The sequence below is a fragment of the Lygodium microphyllum genome, chromosome 1 (assembly GCF_053477565.2).
Source record: "Lygodium microphyllum isolate KBCC chromosome 1, Lygodium_microphyllum_v1.1.10, whole genome shotgun sequence".
NCBI lineage: Eukaryota > Viridiplantae > Streptophyta > Polypodiopsida > Schizaeales > Lygodiaceae > Lygodium > Lygodium microphyllum.
Genome location: NC_141135.1, coordinates 185015678 through 185034601, shown reverse-complemented (window position 1 = coordinate 185034601; position 18924 = coordinate 185015678). Strand labels below are relative to the sequence as shown.

The 18924-nt window shown below is 37.4% G+C and overlaps 1 protein-coding gene across 1 annotated transcript; it reads right to left on the bottom strand.

Annotated features, from left to right (window-relative positions):
• Positions 1–17043: 17043 nt before the first annotated feature.
• LOC148042070 (uncharacterized) lies at positions 17044–17520 on the bottom strand. Its single transcript, XM_087662636.1, has one exon. It carries the CDS (start codon positions 17518–17520, stop codon positions 17044–17046), a length of 477 nt encoding a protein of 158 aa, XP_087518762.1.
• Between the last annotated feature and the right edge of the window lie 1404 nt (positions 17521–18924).

The window sequence follows — 18924 nt, the reverse complement described above, 5'->3', positions numbered from 1 at the left end:
TAGTTGTTGTGTTTGAAGGTCTCTTAGATTTTTTTCTTTAAAAAATCCAATATTTTCTCTAGTTAGACTTGAACATACTCAACAATCCAAATATATTTGAGGGTATAATGAAGTGTTTTTCTATTTGCCTAATTTTAGTGGTGACTTTCAATTATTGAAATAAAGTATTGGAAAAGTATCTATGGTTAGGGTTTTAATTTGAAACTTTAAGGTTAAAATTTTTATAAGAACCTTAATTTAAAACCTTTGATACGTAAAACTTAGATCTCCAAACTCATTTTTCACTTTCATTCTCTACTTCTCTATACATGTTCTCTCCTTCGTTCTCTCTCTCTCTCTCTCTCTCTCTCTCTCTCTCTCTCTCTCTCTCTCTCTCTCTCTCTCTCTCTCTCTCTCTCTCTCTCTCTCTCTCTCTCTCTCTCTCTCTATGTGCCATGGCTACTATTTCCGCCTTCGCTGCATGGATTGCTCGGCATGCTATGTGCCTATATGAGACCATATTTACTCGAGGTTTTACATGACCTTGAATCTAGAGAGGTCACTTTCCATGGTAGATGCCAGCTCTAGCATATTGGTATCATTTTGTGATGAGGCAAACCCTCTCACTTGCTCCATCCCAAACTTTGCTCTTAACTCTATTCCGATAGATTTTTTGTATAGTCTATGTGCTTGATCGAGCCATGCAAAGGTAATAAACTAAGCTCTGGTGCAGGTGGGGCAACAGCTTCGTGCTAGAGTTATACCCACCTCATCTAGGACTACATCATGATGGATCTCATCAAGCATGATGTAGCCTTTGCCAGCTATGTTTTGTGCACTGATGTGCAAGAGGACTGTGAGGAAGATATCGACACACCCTCTTAGCCACAACTACATTATTTTGAGAGGGACCCTGAGGAAATTCCTCTTGATCTAAGTGATGATGTAGCACAAAGCTTAGCTATTGTACACTCACCTCCCTACCCTACTAAGATGCTAAGAAATGAGCCACCTCTTGCTTCTCTCCATGATGTCACCATTGAGGGGGTTGAATACCTATTCATGCAAGATGTGTTGGAGATTTTGGAGATAAGAGAAGAAGACTTGTACTATATCATGGTGCATGATGCACAATATGATTTTATAGATTTTGATGTACAAGATGCCCCATCATATGTGGATGAGGTAGCTTGATATGATGGCATGAGTTTCGATGGCATCTTTGACATTGTGAGAATCCAAAAGTAAATTAAGGATGTGGCGCCAGAGTATGACATTTCTGACTAGGATTTTGAGCACTTGCAAGAAAGCCTTTTTGGTCCTTGACCCAACTGAAGGGGATGCAGTGGCAGTAGAGAAGGAGAAGAGGAAGATGCGGGAGAGAAGAGCACACACAATGTAAGTGCTATCCAACTGAACTAACAGCCTTATTGCACTACCATATTATATATGAATAAAGAATGGGCGGTCACAATATACATGGGTAGGCCCAGAGACCTTTTACCCAACAACCTTCCACTAAAAGGCCAATGTGGTTGGGGAGTGAAAACAAAGAAAATAAAAGAAAAAAGACAAGGTGAGGAATCATAACATCTCACCCAACGCCCAATCAAAAAGCGAGCTGTGCAAGAAGTGTCGAGAACCTCTGCAGAAGAAGAGTCAAGCATCCCCAAGTCCATGACATCCAGGAGATAAGCAATCCCGTAGCTCCATTACAACGGAGCAATCCAAGAATGTTTCTCATGAAGCAAGCACAACTCATCAATGCACGGCTGTAAAGCATCAGATTCACGCATAGCATCAGCGTGGCTCATATAAGAGAGCGGAGAGCAGTCAAACTCTCCAAAGTCAATCACTAAAAGAGGGCCAACATCTCGGACACTTGTCCAATGGGGTCTTAAGACTACATGTGGCCTCAGCGAAGTGGAAGACTGACATATGGTTGGCTATCTAGCTTGCGAAACTACAAGAAAATAGCTCTCGTGAGTCTGCAAGTCTAGAAACTGACCACCAACATACTGACCCTGACTGCTATACATAGCTACGTCATCTGGGCCAATAAGTGCCTCATTTTCAGCATAAGCAGCTTGCTGCAATGGCATTGTGGCTGCGTATGACCTGCTAGGCATCCAAATCCCATAATCTGCAGGCCTTAAAGTCACCATCTCCATAACCAAGGAGGATACATCTACGTGGCATAGGCTCATGTGGCATATGTATAGATGCTTGGCAGCCAAACATCCTTAAGTAATCATAGGAGGGCTGCATGCCACTCCATGCCTCATGGGGTGTAATACCATCCAAGGTCAAGGACGGCGTCCTGTTAACCAAATAGACTGCTGTCATAAGGGCCTCAGCCCAAAAGCCATAAGACAACCCAGCTGTGGTAAGCATAGAAACAACCTTTGCCTGTAAGGTCAAACACATGCCATGAGCAATCCCATAATACTGTGGGCACAAGAAATCAATTCCATACTGCTGACAAGAGGTCCAAAAGCTGGGAGAGAGAGCATGACTCTCATAATCCATTTGCAAGCACCTAGGCCTGCTACCAACAGAATCCATAAACCTGTCAAGCATAACTGCAGCATCCTCAATCTGCACCAAGGGAAAAGCCCAAACACGATGGGTAGCATGATCAACAAAGGTCAGAAAGTACGACGCTCCACCAAGTGACTAGGAAGGCATAGGTCCATGTATTGCACAATCGACAAGATCTAGAGGAGCATGCCTCATACTATCGCCATAAGCCAAGGGGGCTCTGCAAGGACCAAGAGTGCAATCAGGGAAAGCATCACGATCTGTAAGTGACATAGGAGGCAGCAACAATGAGTCTAAAGAATGAGACAAGATCTCCATCTCTCTGTGGTGCATATGGCCTAGGCAATAATGCCATAACAATGCATGTGGTATCCGGATAACTGCAACCATAGAATCTCCCACATGAGAGACATGCACTGGGTAATGAGAACCAACTCGAGAACCTCTGGCCAAAACCAAGCAACCATGACAGATTTTCCATGACCTATCCTGAAGAGAAACAGAGTAACCTGCATCATGCAACTGACTGACAGAAATCAGGCTCTTACTGAGCATGGGAACATGTAGAACATCCTTGAACATAAGAGAAGTCCCATTAGGCAAAGCTAGGTGTATGTTCCTTGTACCAACAATAGCATAAGTTTGCTCAAGGCCCAAATCAATACATCCATCAACCTCCCTATAAGAAGAGAACCATGCTCTATGAGGGGTAACATGACAAGATGCCATAGAGTCAAAAAGCCAATCAAAGGCATGGGCCTAAAAATTGAGCAAGTAAGCTATAGGGAAACTAGATGACAGGAGGACATGCTCAACTGCATCATCATGGGAAACTGCATGTACCTCACCACTAGAAAGAGTGGTAATACATGTTGCATCGCTGACTCTCTGCTCATGTCGAGTTCATCTTTGTCTCTGCTTCTCTCTAATCCTTCTAAAGCATTTTCTTTGAACATGCCCAAGCTTCCCACAATGGAAGCAAACAACATTTGAAGTAGAAGAACGTGTAGAAGATGACAAGGAATCCAAGTCATCATGAATAGGGCTATCCATAGCATCCACGGAGCTCAAGCAGTCGAGGGCTGTCCCAACATAGGGATCCTACTCATAAAGACAATCATCTGCTAGTACATCAATGGTAGAAGCATGCTGCAAATGCTCATGAAACCTCAATGGATGGGAGGACATAAAGGCATCAATCAAGGATGCAAAAGCTCCCACATACAGAAGAGTCATAGCCAACTGCATGACATAACCAACCATAGTATAATAAAGCATAAGACATATGTCATAAGAGCATATGATATTCAGCCATGAAATCATCCCATAACCATATGCATATGCATAGCTCTGCAGCAATACATCATGCCACCAAGGAACATCCAAGTCAAGTAAAGACCGACAAGTGGCAAAGCATCCTGTAAGAGTCAAGCTCCAGGTGAAGCCCAAACATCTATACAATAACATCCAAATCAGTGGCTCTGTAAGGTATACAATAGTAGACCATGTGCATAGATGGGTAAGCATACATAGCATCCGCTCTCTAACATGGACAAGCAACAAGAGCCCAACTAGAATAGAAGCTAGAAAACAGAGGAGCAAGAAACCCATAACTGTAAATCCCAAGCACTATCCAAGTCCACTGATCAGTAAGTATCCCACATATCAAATGCAAACAAGCAATCACAGCTCAATAGGCAATTGTCAAAACAAGGGAGCAGTTCATTGCTCAATATCTATAAGTGCATCCAAGTAATAGCCAAGATCCATAATAGGAGCATCAAATCCCATATAGCATCCAAGGTCATAATGGAAAAAGCCAAGTCGTAATGGAAAAATCCAAGTCAATGTCCAAATGCTCAAGGGAATACTCAAATGAATGTCGAGATGAGCTCAAACAACTGCCATCCACAACCAAAGTATAAAGCATTCACCAAGACATCATAACCCGTACTGGGTAGCCTAGGCATAAAACCATATCATAGATGAAATGCCAGCTGCAAAGAAGTGGTAGTTAAACCCAAATTGAGCTCTAATCTCAACTCAAAATCATTCCGAAGGATAAACAAGACATGTGGCATAGTCCAAATACATCATGACATCATACCGAGTAGCCGGGAGCACTCGGTGACCAATAGGCATAACCCAGTTGTAGCATAAATAGCTTCAGTCCTGAAGCTTCCAGCAGCATATAACCTCTGGAAAATCAGTGCTCAATCCAAGCTCAAATCCATAGGCAAACCATAGGCATACATTCCCGTATGTATAGGCACCAACCGGGCATAATCGGGCATCAAATGCCAAGACCTGTAAGCATAAAATTGAAGTAGCAGGTGGCTGCCCTGTTTTGGACAGATCTAGGATTGTTCAAAATAGTCAATGGCTGAGCTAAATTAGCTCCAAATGTGTCTCACATAAGAGGCATAACATCCACAAGTGATTGGGTATCAATAGACATCAGTAGAAGCATCACATGAGCCATAGGCATACAAATACATGATGTGTTAGACTTGAAATCTATTGCAAAATATTCTGTCATCATAATTTGGAAAATCTAACATCACCATTGCATTCGAAGCATGCCAAAACCCCAACTTAGACTCTTACCTTGTCTGAATCGGGTTCCGAATACCCGATATATGACAAAAAGAGTGATGTTTTGGACCAGATTTTGAAACAAGCGCAAAAAAAAAAACGTGAGCTAGTTGGGGGGGGTCTGATGTCCCACGTGTCAACTATGGGGCCTAAAGGGGGCGCAAATGGGGGCCAAAGAAGGCCTACACCAAGCCTCAGCAAGCCTTGATAGGCTGGAAGCAAGATCCAAGTGAAGGAAGCTCCAAGGGGTGTGAGCTATGGCTGCCCACAACCTGTGAAAACCCTATTGAGCTGAAAACTGAGTGAGAATGAAGATCTCATACCTCGTGTGGAAGGCCGGGATGAGCTCTTGAAGACCCACTCTGATACCGGTTGAAGGGGATGCAATGGTAGTGGAGAAGGAGAAGAGGAAGATGCGGGAGAGAAGAGCACACACAATGTAGGTGCTATCCAACTGAATTGACAACCTTATTGCACTATCATATTATATATGAATAAAGAATGGGCTATCACAGTATACACTGGTAGGCCCATAGGCCTTTTACCCCAACACCAACTACACAATACCTTCCCAAGAGAGAGATGAGTGCGGCGCTATTGCAAGAGTAGACCTGGATGCTCCATTACAGTGGTAGATAGAGGATGCGGAGAAGGTAATTTTTTGGTTTTTAGTTCAACTTCACCCATGTAGGGCTTCCAAGGCATAAGGACCCACATCATGAAATTTGACCGGGATCAAACCCTTGCATGAGCCCTATATGTAGGCTCGCATCTGAGGGCTTGAATCTTTGCCTTGTCCACAGACTCATGTCTAGGGGGGGTCTAAATCTGCCATACACGGCTTCTACAAGGGTCCCGATCTCGGTCAAATTTCATGATGTAGGTCCTTATGCCTTGGAGACCCTATGGGTGAAGTTGCATGCAAAACTAAAGTATATATCTTTAATACTCAATGAATAGTGAGTTTGATACTGAACTTATGTAGCATAGGACATTATCTGTATAGATGAGTTTTCATCTAGGTAACGTGGCTGATCTGGTGGCCAAGGAAGGGTACATGACTCCGCATTGAAAGAGTATTGACTAGCTTGTCAGTGATATAGTAGTATTTCATAAGACATGTTCTCATGCTTTTGTTGAGAACTTACTGAAGTTGAGGGAACTAACAAAGGTTGGCCCCTTCAAGACCATCGCGACCAACTCTAGCTTGGAGAAAATAGTGTTGCTTTGACGTTGAAAGCTTCTTTGCTTGTTCACAAGTACTCAGTCTCTAGACCAATTTTCTCCATGGTGGCTTGTGGTAAGGTTGTTGGAGTTGAAGACCCCATTGTCATTAGGCAAAAACTTCTGGGGGAAAATGTATTGTTTCCTATAATAAAGAGCAGCTCTGACCATGGGGATCCTAACTCCAAGAAGCCTAGGACAGATTAGATGTACTTACTACCTAATGATGTCTCTTCTGCAATGTAACGTAGTTTGTAATCTTCTCTTATATTAATAAAAATAGATGTTGTTGGATTTGCATGCAATGTAGTTTGTGATACATATCATTTATTATTGTTTGTATTTGAATGTAATGCTTATTTGTCGTATTTACACACAACATGATTCATTATTTAAATTTAATATACAATGCTTTATCAAATTTTTGCATAGTATTTATTTATCCAAAGGTATGTAACGATAACTTAAATAAATAAATAAAATAAATAACAAGTTCCTAAACAAAAATAAGATGTGCCAAAAAATTTATATTCATATTTATAATAATTTACAAAGGATCCAATACAAGCAAGGTTTTACAAAATCATTTCAAAAACTAGATTCCATAGATGTTTCACTAGTAGACCCTTATTGTTGTTGCTCTTTACCATGACTATCCCTCCATCACCGAAAGAATCTCACTATCTATAAATCCCTGTTAGTGACAGTGACCCTCCTTTCATATACTGCTACATAGACCGAGTCTTCAAACAAGTCAATAAGGAAGGCTTCAATAGCTTCCTGTAGTGCAAGGAGGGCTTGGGCAATCCACCAATTAGGTCGATCCACACTTAAACTATCAGGGAAGTGCCTCCTAATATTTCTAATCAGTATGTTCTACATTGTCTCCCACACCACCTTTTGGAATGTAGCCTTTGGTATCAAGAGGTGTGTGGTCTTCTAATAATGGCAGATCTCTCAGAGGGCCACTGTGCCTGGCTTCCATCAATGCTTGGGATGGTGGCATGGTAGTGGTGGAGCAGGGGGAGTTTGCCTATGTGAGTTCTTGGGGGGAATCTCTGAGCCACTTGCTTGGTGCGTGCCACATCTTCCAAGAGTAAGAACTTGAAACTCAAAACTCAAATGGGTAAAATGAGATGAAACTTTCAACTAATATCCAAACTTTTTAAAAATCCATAAACGTGAATCAATGTATCCAAATTTTAGAAAAAATATGACAAGTGATTAGATTGACTTAAATTTTACGTGTGAACTCTTCTAGGACACATTAACCACCCAAAAAAAATGGCCCCCTCAAAAGCATATGGGACACCTGGTTAGAGAGGCTTGCATATGGGGCCCTGAATTTGGGAAATCATGGCTCTACACTCCATTCAAGTGTCCCAATGGCTTTTGATGGGTTCTTAGGATGCCCGTCATATGGGTGAAGTTCCATCAGATTTTGATATGTAGATTTGATGATTGAATCTTTTTTTGGAAAACACATTAACTCGATTATACTTCATTGAGAACAAAAAAATTTCACCAAGTGTGCGTACTTGTGTATTAAATTTATTTTTGACCAAACTATGTGCGACATTGTAAACTTAAAAATTCACAAAATATAAATCATGGGCAAAGTGAAAAATCATATATCGGATATAGTATTGCCAAACCATAAAATAGAGTAAAGATATAGTGCATCGGCCCAAGTACAATTGTTCACTGACATGTGCATGATTGCACATAAAATTTATCCTCAATAAAACTACTTGCAAAATTGAAAACTTAAAAATTTACAAAATGCAAGTCATGAGTAAAATAGAATATCACATATCATATATAGTATTACGAAACCACAAAATACATGATAGATAGTACATCGCACCAAGTATAACTAGAGCTAGACAAAACTTTGCTCCATTTTGAAGGCCACTACAATTAAATATTTGAAGGTCTACTGGAAGGATAACAAAAAACTAAGTTCCATAAAATCTACAACCAGAATTAAGCTAAACATAGATCCATTTACAAGGTAGCTTCTCAAAGCATGTTGTTGACATTAAGATTAAATGCATCCTTGTTGTTGTGAATCCTATGAATAAGAATCGAACATATGGGCTTAATAGTGATACGTCATGCATGAATGAGTAGAAATTGACCATCACTCATGAGAGCAATCAAGTAGCTTTCAACTGTCTCTTGGAGAGCAAGCAAGGCTTGGCTTGACCATCACCCCACATTCCTTGCATGGTTCCTTGAAAAAAACTTGTGATGATGCCTTAGCTATAGATCTTGTAGTATTTCTCACACCAACCTAGAGAATGGTGCCTTAGGAATAATTAAGTTAGCAGTCTTCTAGAACTTCCTTATCTCACATAAAGCAGTTGTCCCTAGTCTCCATCTTCTCTTCTTATGTGGTGTTGGAGCGTGTGGATCACCATTTCTAGAGAATGGTGGACCATTATTCTTGATAGACATGCCATCATTATTGACCACACTAGGGCCACCATTTCTTGCCACAATAGCACCACCATTATTGGAAGCTTTACTAGGGCCACCATTGTCGAATACCACGGGGCTATTATCACTCACAATACACTCACTAGATTTAGAAAAGTGTTGAGCTCTTGCCCTTGTATGTGCCTTCTTGATAGGAAGCTTGAAACATGCCATGGTTGTGATGACGTAGGATAGAAAAGCGGAGAGTAGAGTGAAGAGTAATGGAAAAAAATGAAAGGAGAGACTTGACTTAAATATGAAACTTTTAAACTTACTTTAGTATAAATGAACTTTCAAACTTACTATAGCATGAATAAACTTCGCTCTCTCTCTCTCTCTCTCTTTCTCTCTCTCTCTCTCCACCCCATCCCTCCCTCTCTCTATTTCCTGCCACCCCCCTCATGCCCCTCTCTCTCTAGGCTAGTGAATCTTCCAAGGTTTGGAATTTTCAAATCTTTGTCTTAGGATTTCAGATTTGAATTTTTATCATTTAACTTAAATTTTTTGAAATTTCCAATAATATCTTGTATCTATAGTCAAATAAAGGACTCAAGTAGGAATAACCTTAAACTTCACTCTCTAAGATATGCATTTTTACATTGTCCCTTCTCCCAAGAAGTGTGGTTTAAGATTAATAGACCAAAAAGAGAGAGATTGATATCAACACTTTGAAAAACATAGTTTAAACATTGAAATTTAAAATAAAATTTATAAAATGCTCTTTTAGTAAAATTCAAATAGACAAACTATCCAAAGCTTAAGATAGGAATGTTAAAGACATCTCATGTTTAAGATAGGAGTATTGATGAGTCATATCCTTAGTACCTATACTCTCTCTTTGACTCTAAATGCATCAAAATTGTACTCTTTATCTAAGTCTCCATTTCTTACCATCTCTCTCTTGGGTTGCCAACCATTCTACATGGTGTTGTCTAGTTGTATTGTTTTCATATTTTGCTTTTCTCACTTCATATATTGTCACACTTATAGATTCTGCTTGAGAGGTTTTGGACTTCGTTTTTTCCTTGTATCATATCTCTAGTCTCCTATACCACAATTGCAATAATTGCCTCATAGAATTGGAATCATTGATGCCACCTCCATGATTAGTTGCCTTTTGAAAATCACAACAAGCTTGCGAGTGAGATCATTACATGCCTTGAGTTGACCATACAACTAAACTCCTGTGATTTGCAAAGTATGGACCATGTGCCTCAAGTATATGTTGCATAAGAAAGAGAGATTAGAAATACAAACTAATTCGCAATGATGATATATTTTTGTAATGGTGACAATACTAACCATGTAGTGTGTTATTTTGTTTGAAGTCCATGCCTCCACTATAGAGTTGTGAAATTTAGCAATTGTCTCTTTAAATGTATTGGCATCACCATCCCTATATCTCAACTTTTGTAAGAGAGTTGCTAATCTATCTAGGTGTATCCATACTTCTGTCTTTGCAATCCTCGTTCTTTCCCCATTGCTCCAATCCGGAACAGCAAGGTGCAACTTTTTCCATGCTTCATACTTCTTTGGTTGTTTCACAAGTATATTGCATTCCTTGTCTGGAGGTGGAGACACAAACATCCTGGACTTGGGTCCGCCAAAGCATGGTTTGCAAGAGATGTTTCCACTCTTGCTAGATTTCTCATCCTTTTTTATTTCTACTTGGCCCCTATGCAATCCAACTTTAGAGAGGACATGTTCTACCTTCCTGAATGTAGCATCAGCTTCTGACATGAGTTGCATCATGTATGAAAAATATACATATTCATATACTAGCTTCTCAATTATTCTATCCAAACAATACAATGTGCAAAAGTGAACCCTTGTCAATGATATTTCCAAAATAGGGTGCCAGTTTTGATCCATTAGGACTAGCACTCCATTTCTCATGACTTTTTGATCATGTGTTGGAGCACATTGTTGTCCTGCCTTGGCAAGTTATTCTTTATTTCCATCTTTCCCTTTCTTCCTAGTTTTCATATAATATATGGATGGAAATTTTACATTTGTTGCATCAATAAACCAAATATACACTTCATTGTTTTTAAATCACTTGCAAGATGCCATTCAATGTGATAGTCCCCAAATCCTTCAACATGTAAAGTTGCTCCATTATTTTGTTGTTGAATAACACTGGATATATTAGTGAGGTTTAAAAAAAATTCAAGTACTTCATGATCCTCGTTTAGTACTTCCAATGCTACAAGCCACCATATTTCATTCTTTGATTATTACACACTGAAGTATAAAGTATGGTTTTCATTAATGTTGGGATTCAATGTTGGATTCATAAGTGTTATACTCACACGTTCAAGTTTTTGTCCCTTGATAATCTCACTCTCGTCAAGTTTGAGGACAAACTTAAGCTTGCCTCTACATTCTTCCAAAGACATATTCTAGAACTTGACCATAGCCACCTGCACCCTACATATATCTAATACAAAGTTGTTGGATGTATTCAATAGAAAGGTAACTTCTTCGGAACTATACTTCAGTATGTGTGTGTGTTCTAGATATGTAGGCTCACCAATAAATTCTCAAAATTTCTCATCTAGTTGTTTTCGAGCTATCTTCACATGAAATGATTTTAGCATAGGCACTACTCGCTTAGTTTTGAAGACCTCCTTAAAACCTGTATCCAATTGTTGATAGAGCATATTGTATGACTCAGAACTCAGTTCCACCTTCACATAATCCATGAGCATTAGTTGTTTACATCCCTAAGACATTCACTTGTGACACCATCCATAATATCCTTGAATTTACAATTTTCCAATGCATTTTTTACCATATCCTTGCTAAGTACTTTAGCAATAGTGCCATCCTCTGCATGAGGAAATATATTTCTCATTGTAGTAGATTGAGCATATATTGTCCACTTCATTTGGTCAATTGGTGAATTGGTTTAACTAATTAGATGCGCTAACGTGCTTCTTTGGTTTTTAAAGCGGGCCCGATCTCCAAAGTTTTTATGAGCTTCCTCTTTAAGTTTCTATTCTCCTTCTCCAACTCCATAATTTTAGACTATAACTCAATATTCTATACCTGTGCAGTATGCATAACATCTTCAATAACAAACATTTCTTGTTGTAGGCTTTGATTCTCCCTATCCTTCTCAACCAACAATCTATCTTTATCCATCAAAGACTACACACACCCTTGTAAACTTTTCTACATATTTGTTAAGGCTTGATGAACCCCTATTGATCATTGTGTCACAAGTCTACATATGTATCCATACAATCCTTCATTGCATTCACAAACAAACTTTACAAATTATGCAAGCCCATTAAATTGTGGTGGCCTTTGAGTTAGTGGATCAAGTGGATAAATGAACCCATCAACCCAAAGATCTTTATGTAAAATACTTGCAATAGAGGTTTTGACCATCTGGCTAAATATTTTCCCATAAATATTACAATGATTTTTTATCCTTGTTGTATGTCTATGATATTGTCCACTTCGTTTGGTCAATTGGTGAATCGGCTCAACTAATCAGATGCATTGACGTGCTTCTTTGGTTTTTAAAGTGGGCCCGATCTCCAAAATTTTTATGAGCTTCCTCTTTAAGTTTATGTTCTCCTTCTCCAACTCCATAATTTTAGACTGTAACTCAATATTATGTACCTATCTAGTATGCATAGCATCTTCAATGACAAACATTGCTTGTTTTAGGCTTTGATTCTCCCTATTCTTCTGAGTCAATAATCTATATTTTTCCATCAAATACTCCACACACCCTTGTAATCTTGTCTACATATCTGTTAGGGCTTAATGAACCCTAGTGTTGAGCCTACAACCTCCCTCTCTCCCCACATACTTATGTGTGGCTACCCCACACACAGGCCATTTTCTAGTTGCCTTCTTTAGCCACACACTAGACTGTTGTTCCCAACCTACCCTCCCACCTACTCTATGTGTCAGCTAACCCACCACCTACCTACTCTTCATGCTAGCTCTTCCCACCTCTGTGTGTTCCTTGTCGCAGGCCCGACATTGATCACATCCACATTTCACACACACACACACACACACACACACACACACACACACACACACACACACACACACACACACACACACACACACTATGTGTGTGTGTGTGTGTGCGCGCACTAGAGTGGGCAAAGACATGAGGGGAGCCTGAATCCATCAGCTCTCTATGTCAAACACACACACACACACAAAGGACCAAAGTGAGCAAAGGCAAATAGCCTTAGCACATGAGTGCTAGCAACCTCCCTCTAAAAGGGAAATCTGGAAGTTCTAGTCATCTACTGCCAGGCAATTCTTTAGTGCATGCCCTCAACAAGGCATCCTAAAGATTTGTGGGGATTTAATTGGGACTAATTGATTGCTATGTCGGACTAGTGCTGGGAAAAAACCCATTCTTTGGTTATGAAAGTGCCTCTGACCTTTAATCTTTGTGATAAGCCTTATTAATATATCATATTGAAAAATTTCTCATATTAAGCTTTGCAAAAGCCTTTGTAAAAACAATCTTCGCAAAAGGCTTTGTAACAATGAGCTTTTCAATAGGCTTTGTAATATTAAGCTTTGAACACCATATTAGAGATTTTGGGAATTTTCCAAGTCCCACTTTTAATGAATGTCTTATTTTTGTAAATGAAACAAAGCATTATGTTTATTTTTGTCTTTAAAAGGCACTTTATATGTTACAAATGTGAGATCACACATCTTGAGAGCTTAAGTGATGAAGTGTAAGCTATGTGGCTATTAGGAGACTTGGATCTCACTCTATCTTTTCTAGCATACTAACAAAATGCAATGTTGTATGGTGGTGGAAACATCAAGGAGGCTTAGCTAGGATATACCTAAGAAATTTTCAAGTTTGATGTAAGAATACAAAGATTTGAAGGAGTGTAGAGAGAATTTAGAATACAAGAGCCTCAAAGGTTATATGAAGATATGTTATCATGTGGCCAAATTTTATAATGTTATGGATTTTAAGATATAAGATATAGCATTATTTAAAGTGTCATGTATAAGTTTCATGAACTAAGACCTTAAAAGAGTTACCACTAGCTAGGTGTGGTTTAATAACTTGATCCAATATCATACAGTTATAAGTTTGGATAACCTATAATGTGATGGTTCTTTTTTTTGTGTAAACTAACAGACACAAGTGTGTTAAATAATTGCTCACTCCATTTTTATTTTTAGTATGTATATGCATAATATATAAATGTCTTTTTTTCAAAAAATCTATCTATCTTAACAATATATAGTCAATATGGATATTGGATTTGGCCAAAATCAACTAGCTTAAAACTTTGAATAGATAAATGAACTTCCATATCATAAAATGAAGATGTATATACCAAGCTAGAAGTTTATGATTTTTCTAAGACCAAAGATTTAACATTTGACTAATGGTTTGTGTTTCCAAAATAATAGACATAAATTTTATTATTAAATAAGACAGTTATTAACTAAGATATAAAGCACATAAGTGGACTTAAACCACTTTATAAGAAACTTCAACACAATTAACTAATGTTATTGAAATAATAAAAAACATGGTGTTTAAAAACACAAAGGTAACTACATAAAACACTTTGAATTTTTAACAAGCATATATATTCATAGCCTTGCAAAAGCCCTTAATATAAGGGATATATTTATTATGGAGTCAAAATTAGTCCATATAGAGTCACTGCCTTGTTACATCATGTCTATTGGAAAACTACAACTTTTGTAGATTTTGTATAAAACGTTTAGTTGCACTACAATTTATGAAATATTTGTGATATTCTAACTCATGAGCAAGTTGCATTGCTTCCATATCTTTCAAAGTAGAGACTAAAGGAATCTACTTTAACGGATAATTGTGAGTTGTTCAATGTAAGAGACAGATGGCGTGAGGTATTTGTTGAGGATGTTTGTATAATATATGGTCTATTGAAGGAAGAAGTGATTGACAAGTATTTATTGAGGATGTTTGTATAATAGATGGTCTCTTGAAGAAAAAAGTGATTGAAGGTTGAATATATATTTTGTCTTTATCAATCGTGGTCTCATGCGGCGCTAATGATGAAGATACCATCATTCTCTCTGCTCTAGTCCATTCACCAATGACAATCTTAAATTGTGTATACAATTCATGTCCATATTGAACTAGCTCCTATCCATATCGATCAAACTTGATGACTTTACGTGCATCATGGTATTTGCTTAAGTAAGTCAAGTATGGTAGAAGTTCTTTGATCAAGATAGAGTCTCCACAATTAATATCAATTTTTTTGGATAAACGTAGTTCTCAATAGGATTTGGACATCCTTCGTAAGGATTGTCATCTATGAGAATAGTCTTGGTATACTAACAAACATCTCCATATTGATCCTATATATACTTCAGAGGCTTGAACATTGCTTCTACTCCTATCTTATTTGGCCTATATATGATTTTGAGTGGGTGTCTATGACACTATTCTTGAGCCCAAATCATGAAGAAAGGATACTTTCTTTTAGCATGGATCTCCAAGCACTTAATAACTACCATAACATTCTTATGTAAAGCTATTGACTAAACTCCCACTTGAAATCTTGCAAATAAGGCTTCAAAAAACTCCATACATCTTGATTAAAGAACAAGCCATTACTTTTCCATTTGAAAACTTTGAAACTTTTTAGACTTAGCAAACAACCATTGTAAAAGAAGACCTTTGAGATCAAGTATTACACATAATTGTCTTGCATTTCTTATCAAGGACACATCAATTACATCATCATGCTCTACTGTTGTTGAATCTGCTAGATATCCAACCATAGATGTCTTAGTTGAAGTTACAAAGAAGAAAAAGAAGCACATTAGATTTATTTACTTCCTCATCATTCTACTTAATGTTTGAGCTATAAACTGACATAGAACACTACAGTAATTTAACTTCATATTAACAAATGCATGCATAGGTATTAGTTAATAAATGATGTCTTAAGAAAAGAGACATTTGACCATGTGGACAAATCTAACCAAGAGTAATATCATGAGGTGAAAAAAAAATATATGATGTTTTCTTTGAGGTAAAATCTATTCTAATAAAGTCATTTTTCCATACCTATTTTTAATCGCTAATTATAAGTGTACTTGGGATACTAAAAATATATTATTGTAATTAGTTAAAATAATTATCTTATCATTATAGTATTAAGCATACTCAAATTCTAAAAAGGCCTTTAAAATGGCATGTACAAAGGTGTTTATTAGTCCTAATTATTAAAAGAAAATTTAAACATGATACATTTGACCATGTGACCAAAACTACTATCATGTATAAGTGACACATGACAATTTAATTAATATAAGCTATACTCTATTTCGATAAAGTTTTCATAGTTTCTTCTTCAGGACTAACATTCTATTTTTGAGCTAGTTATATCCCATAGATATTTAAACTTATGAATTGTAACAAGCATTTTATCTTAATATTCCATATACACATCTCAAAAGATACATCCAAGGTGAAATCTTTATTGTAATATTTGCTAGAGAGGTAAAGCTCCTTTGGGAATTGCAATGATATTTTTTTAGGGCATGGAATATAATGTTGACTCTCTTATCGTAAGGTACATGCATAGACATACGCTAGTGATATAGTAAAAGAGATTATAAGAGATAAGAGATTTGACCCATTGTGGACAAATCTAACCAAAACTAACATGACAAGATCATTACACAATACATATGAGAGTTTAATTGAAATAATATTTAAAATAAAATTAAGTAAAATTTATATAGATAGCTCAAACTTTTCAGTATGATAAGTATTCTTACACACTAGATTACAATATCTCCTTTAAAAAGTTATCCTTACAAAGGATGATAAATTTTAATGAGCTCTTTAATACTATTTTAGCAAAAGATTTACTCAAATAGACTTTTTTAACCAAACATGCTTGGTACCTTTTGCAAAAAATTTTAAAAAACTAAAGACATAGTTTCTTTAAGCAATATCACCAAAGAAAGAAAATATCGCAAATGCTAATGGAGGTAACTTCTCAAGGGAAAAACCAAATTTACATCAATGTGTCCTCCTTGATGAAAGGAGAAGAAACCAAGTTGAAACACTTGAAGTAGCCCCTTTAATTTCTCTTTCATAATTAGACTTGCTATATATTGACTTGATTCTTCTATGCCCTCAAGTGGTACTTCAAGAACTTGAACTTTAGTGGGAGAAACATCTTGGGAATTTGTATTTTATTTGGCACTCTCATGGTGTCTCCACAATTGTGCTTCAACCTCTCTTTGCTCTTGAGTATTGCAAACCACTTCAATAGTCTTCATGTGATTTACCAATGGCACCTTAGATGTAAGTCCACTTGTATATACATCAAATATAGCCTCATGAGCATCATTGAATGCTTTGGTTGTAGTCCCCATAACTTTCATTTTCTTTCTCAAAATGACCTTTCCAATCCTGTGGTCTTCTTGAAAGCCTTCATCATTGCACTCCTTGTTCAAACCTTCAAAGTCCAAAATGGAAGGCTTGTTGATCTTGTTTATATATTTCTCAAAATTGATGAAGATTTTTTCCATGGTCACTAAAATCAAAAGCACAAAAGAAACTATAGATCCAAAAGAAAAGGTTCTATCCATTGGTAGGAAGTCAACACTACCAACTATCATGTGATACTTGCAAGAAATCCTTTCAAGAGCATTTTCCAAAGCTACCATTTTCTTTTGATCAAGAAATGATAACAACATGAATAGTTTAGGTTCACATGTCATTGGTAGTAGAGTGGATACAACCTTTCCAAACTTTATAGAGTCCCATTTCATTCCATCAACTCCATGTGCTGCATCTAGAAGAACAACCCCAATGGTAATTGGATCTCTGTAAACATTATGTATAAGATCAAAGGTTTCTAGATTTCATTCCACAATATATACATGCCAAGGCAAACTAGTGGAGGATTGAAGAGGATTTTACTTTTTTCCAATATGGAAGTTCACAATATCTTTTGCTCCATTTCGTAGGGACCTTGCATCAGCTCCACATGTGAGCTTCTTTGATACCCAAATCTAAACCCTTTCACATTTTATCAACTCTGGACGTACCCACTCTTTCGTATCACCAAAATGTGCAAAAAGGCTAGTCATAAGCACTATTCTTGCACCTAGAATGCTTATGGAATTAGCAAACATCAAGGAAGTTCGATCAACACAACAAACTAGTAGGGTAGAATTTATCTTGGGTGGCAATTCTTCCAAAATGAACTTCCGAATTATGAACCTTTGGGCTTATGAGAGTTTGCTAGGAATGGATTGGTTAATTCCAAATAATGCCCATATCCATTGTGGAAATGGCCAAATCACATTCGAAAACTCAAAGGAAGAACAAGTAACCGCTCAAGGAGAAGCACAAAACCCTAAGGTTCAGCTAGCTAAAGCCTTCCAAATAGTAAAGGGACTGAAGAACGGATTACCCGTCAATCTAATTAAACTCGACAAGGCTGAGCAAGATAGTGAAGCCAAGGATCAACCATCTTGGCTAAAAGAATATACAGATGTTTTTCTAGAAGACCTAATAGAGCTTGGAGTCCCAAGAGGAACACCAAGGGAAAGGGGATTCTACTGCAATAAAATCTATCTTGTAACATTAACAAGCTTTTATTTCATTATTTTGATGACCAAAACAAGGAAAACAACAAATCTTCACACATCATCATAGTAGATATCTCCCACGGATTTGATAGAATAAATCATAATCTTCAACATCTTTATAGAATCCATCAATAGAACAAATAATATAAAAGAATACACCATTTTTTAATGGAAATCAATCACATAGTATTCTTCTTCAATGCCTTCATTGTTTTCTCTCTCAATCTCTCATATACTGATACACTGTTTTGATAGAATTGGCTATCTTTGGCTCTCTCTCTATATATATATATCAATAATACATCATCTCCTCACTAAAATACTCAATAATTACTCTCAATAATCCTTCTTAGGTCGTGGATGCACCTCCCAAGAGGTATGTCTGTGTCGAAGAGGCACCAGAGCCACTACAGTGTCTCTTCATATCTCACTCATGTCTCTGTCACTCCAGTCTTCTCTTCAGTCTTCAGCAGC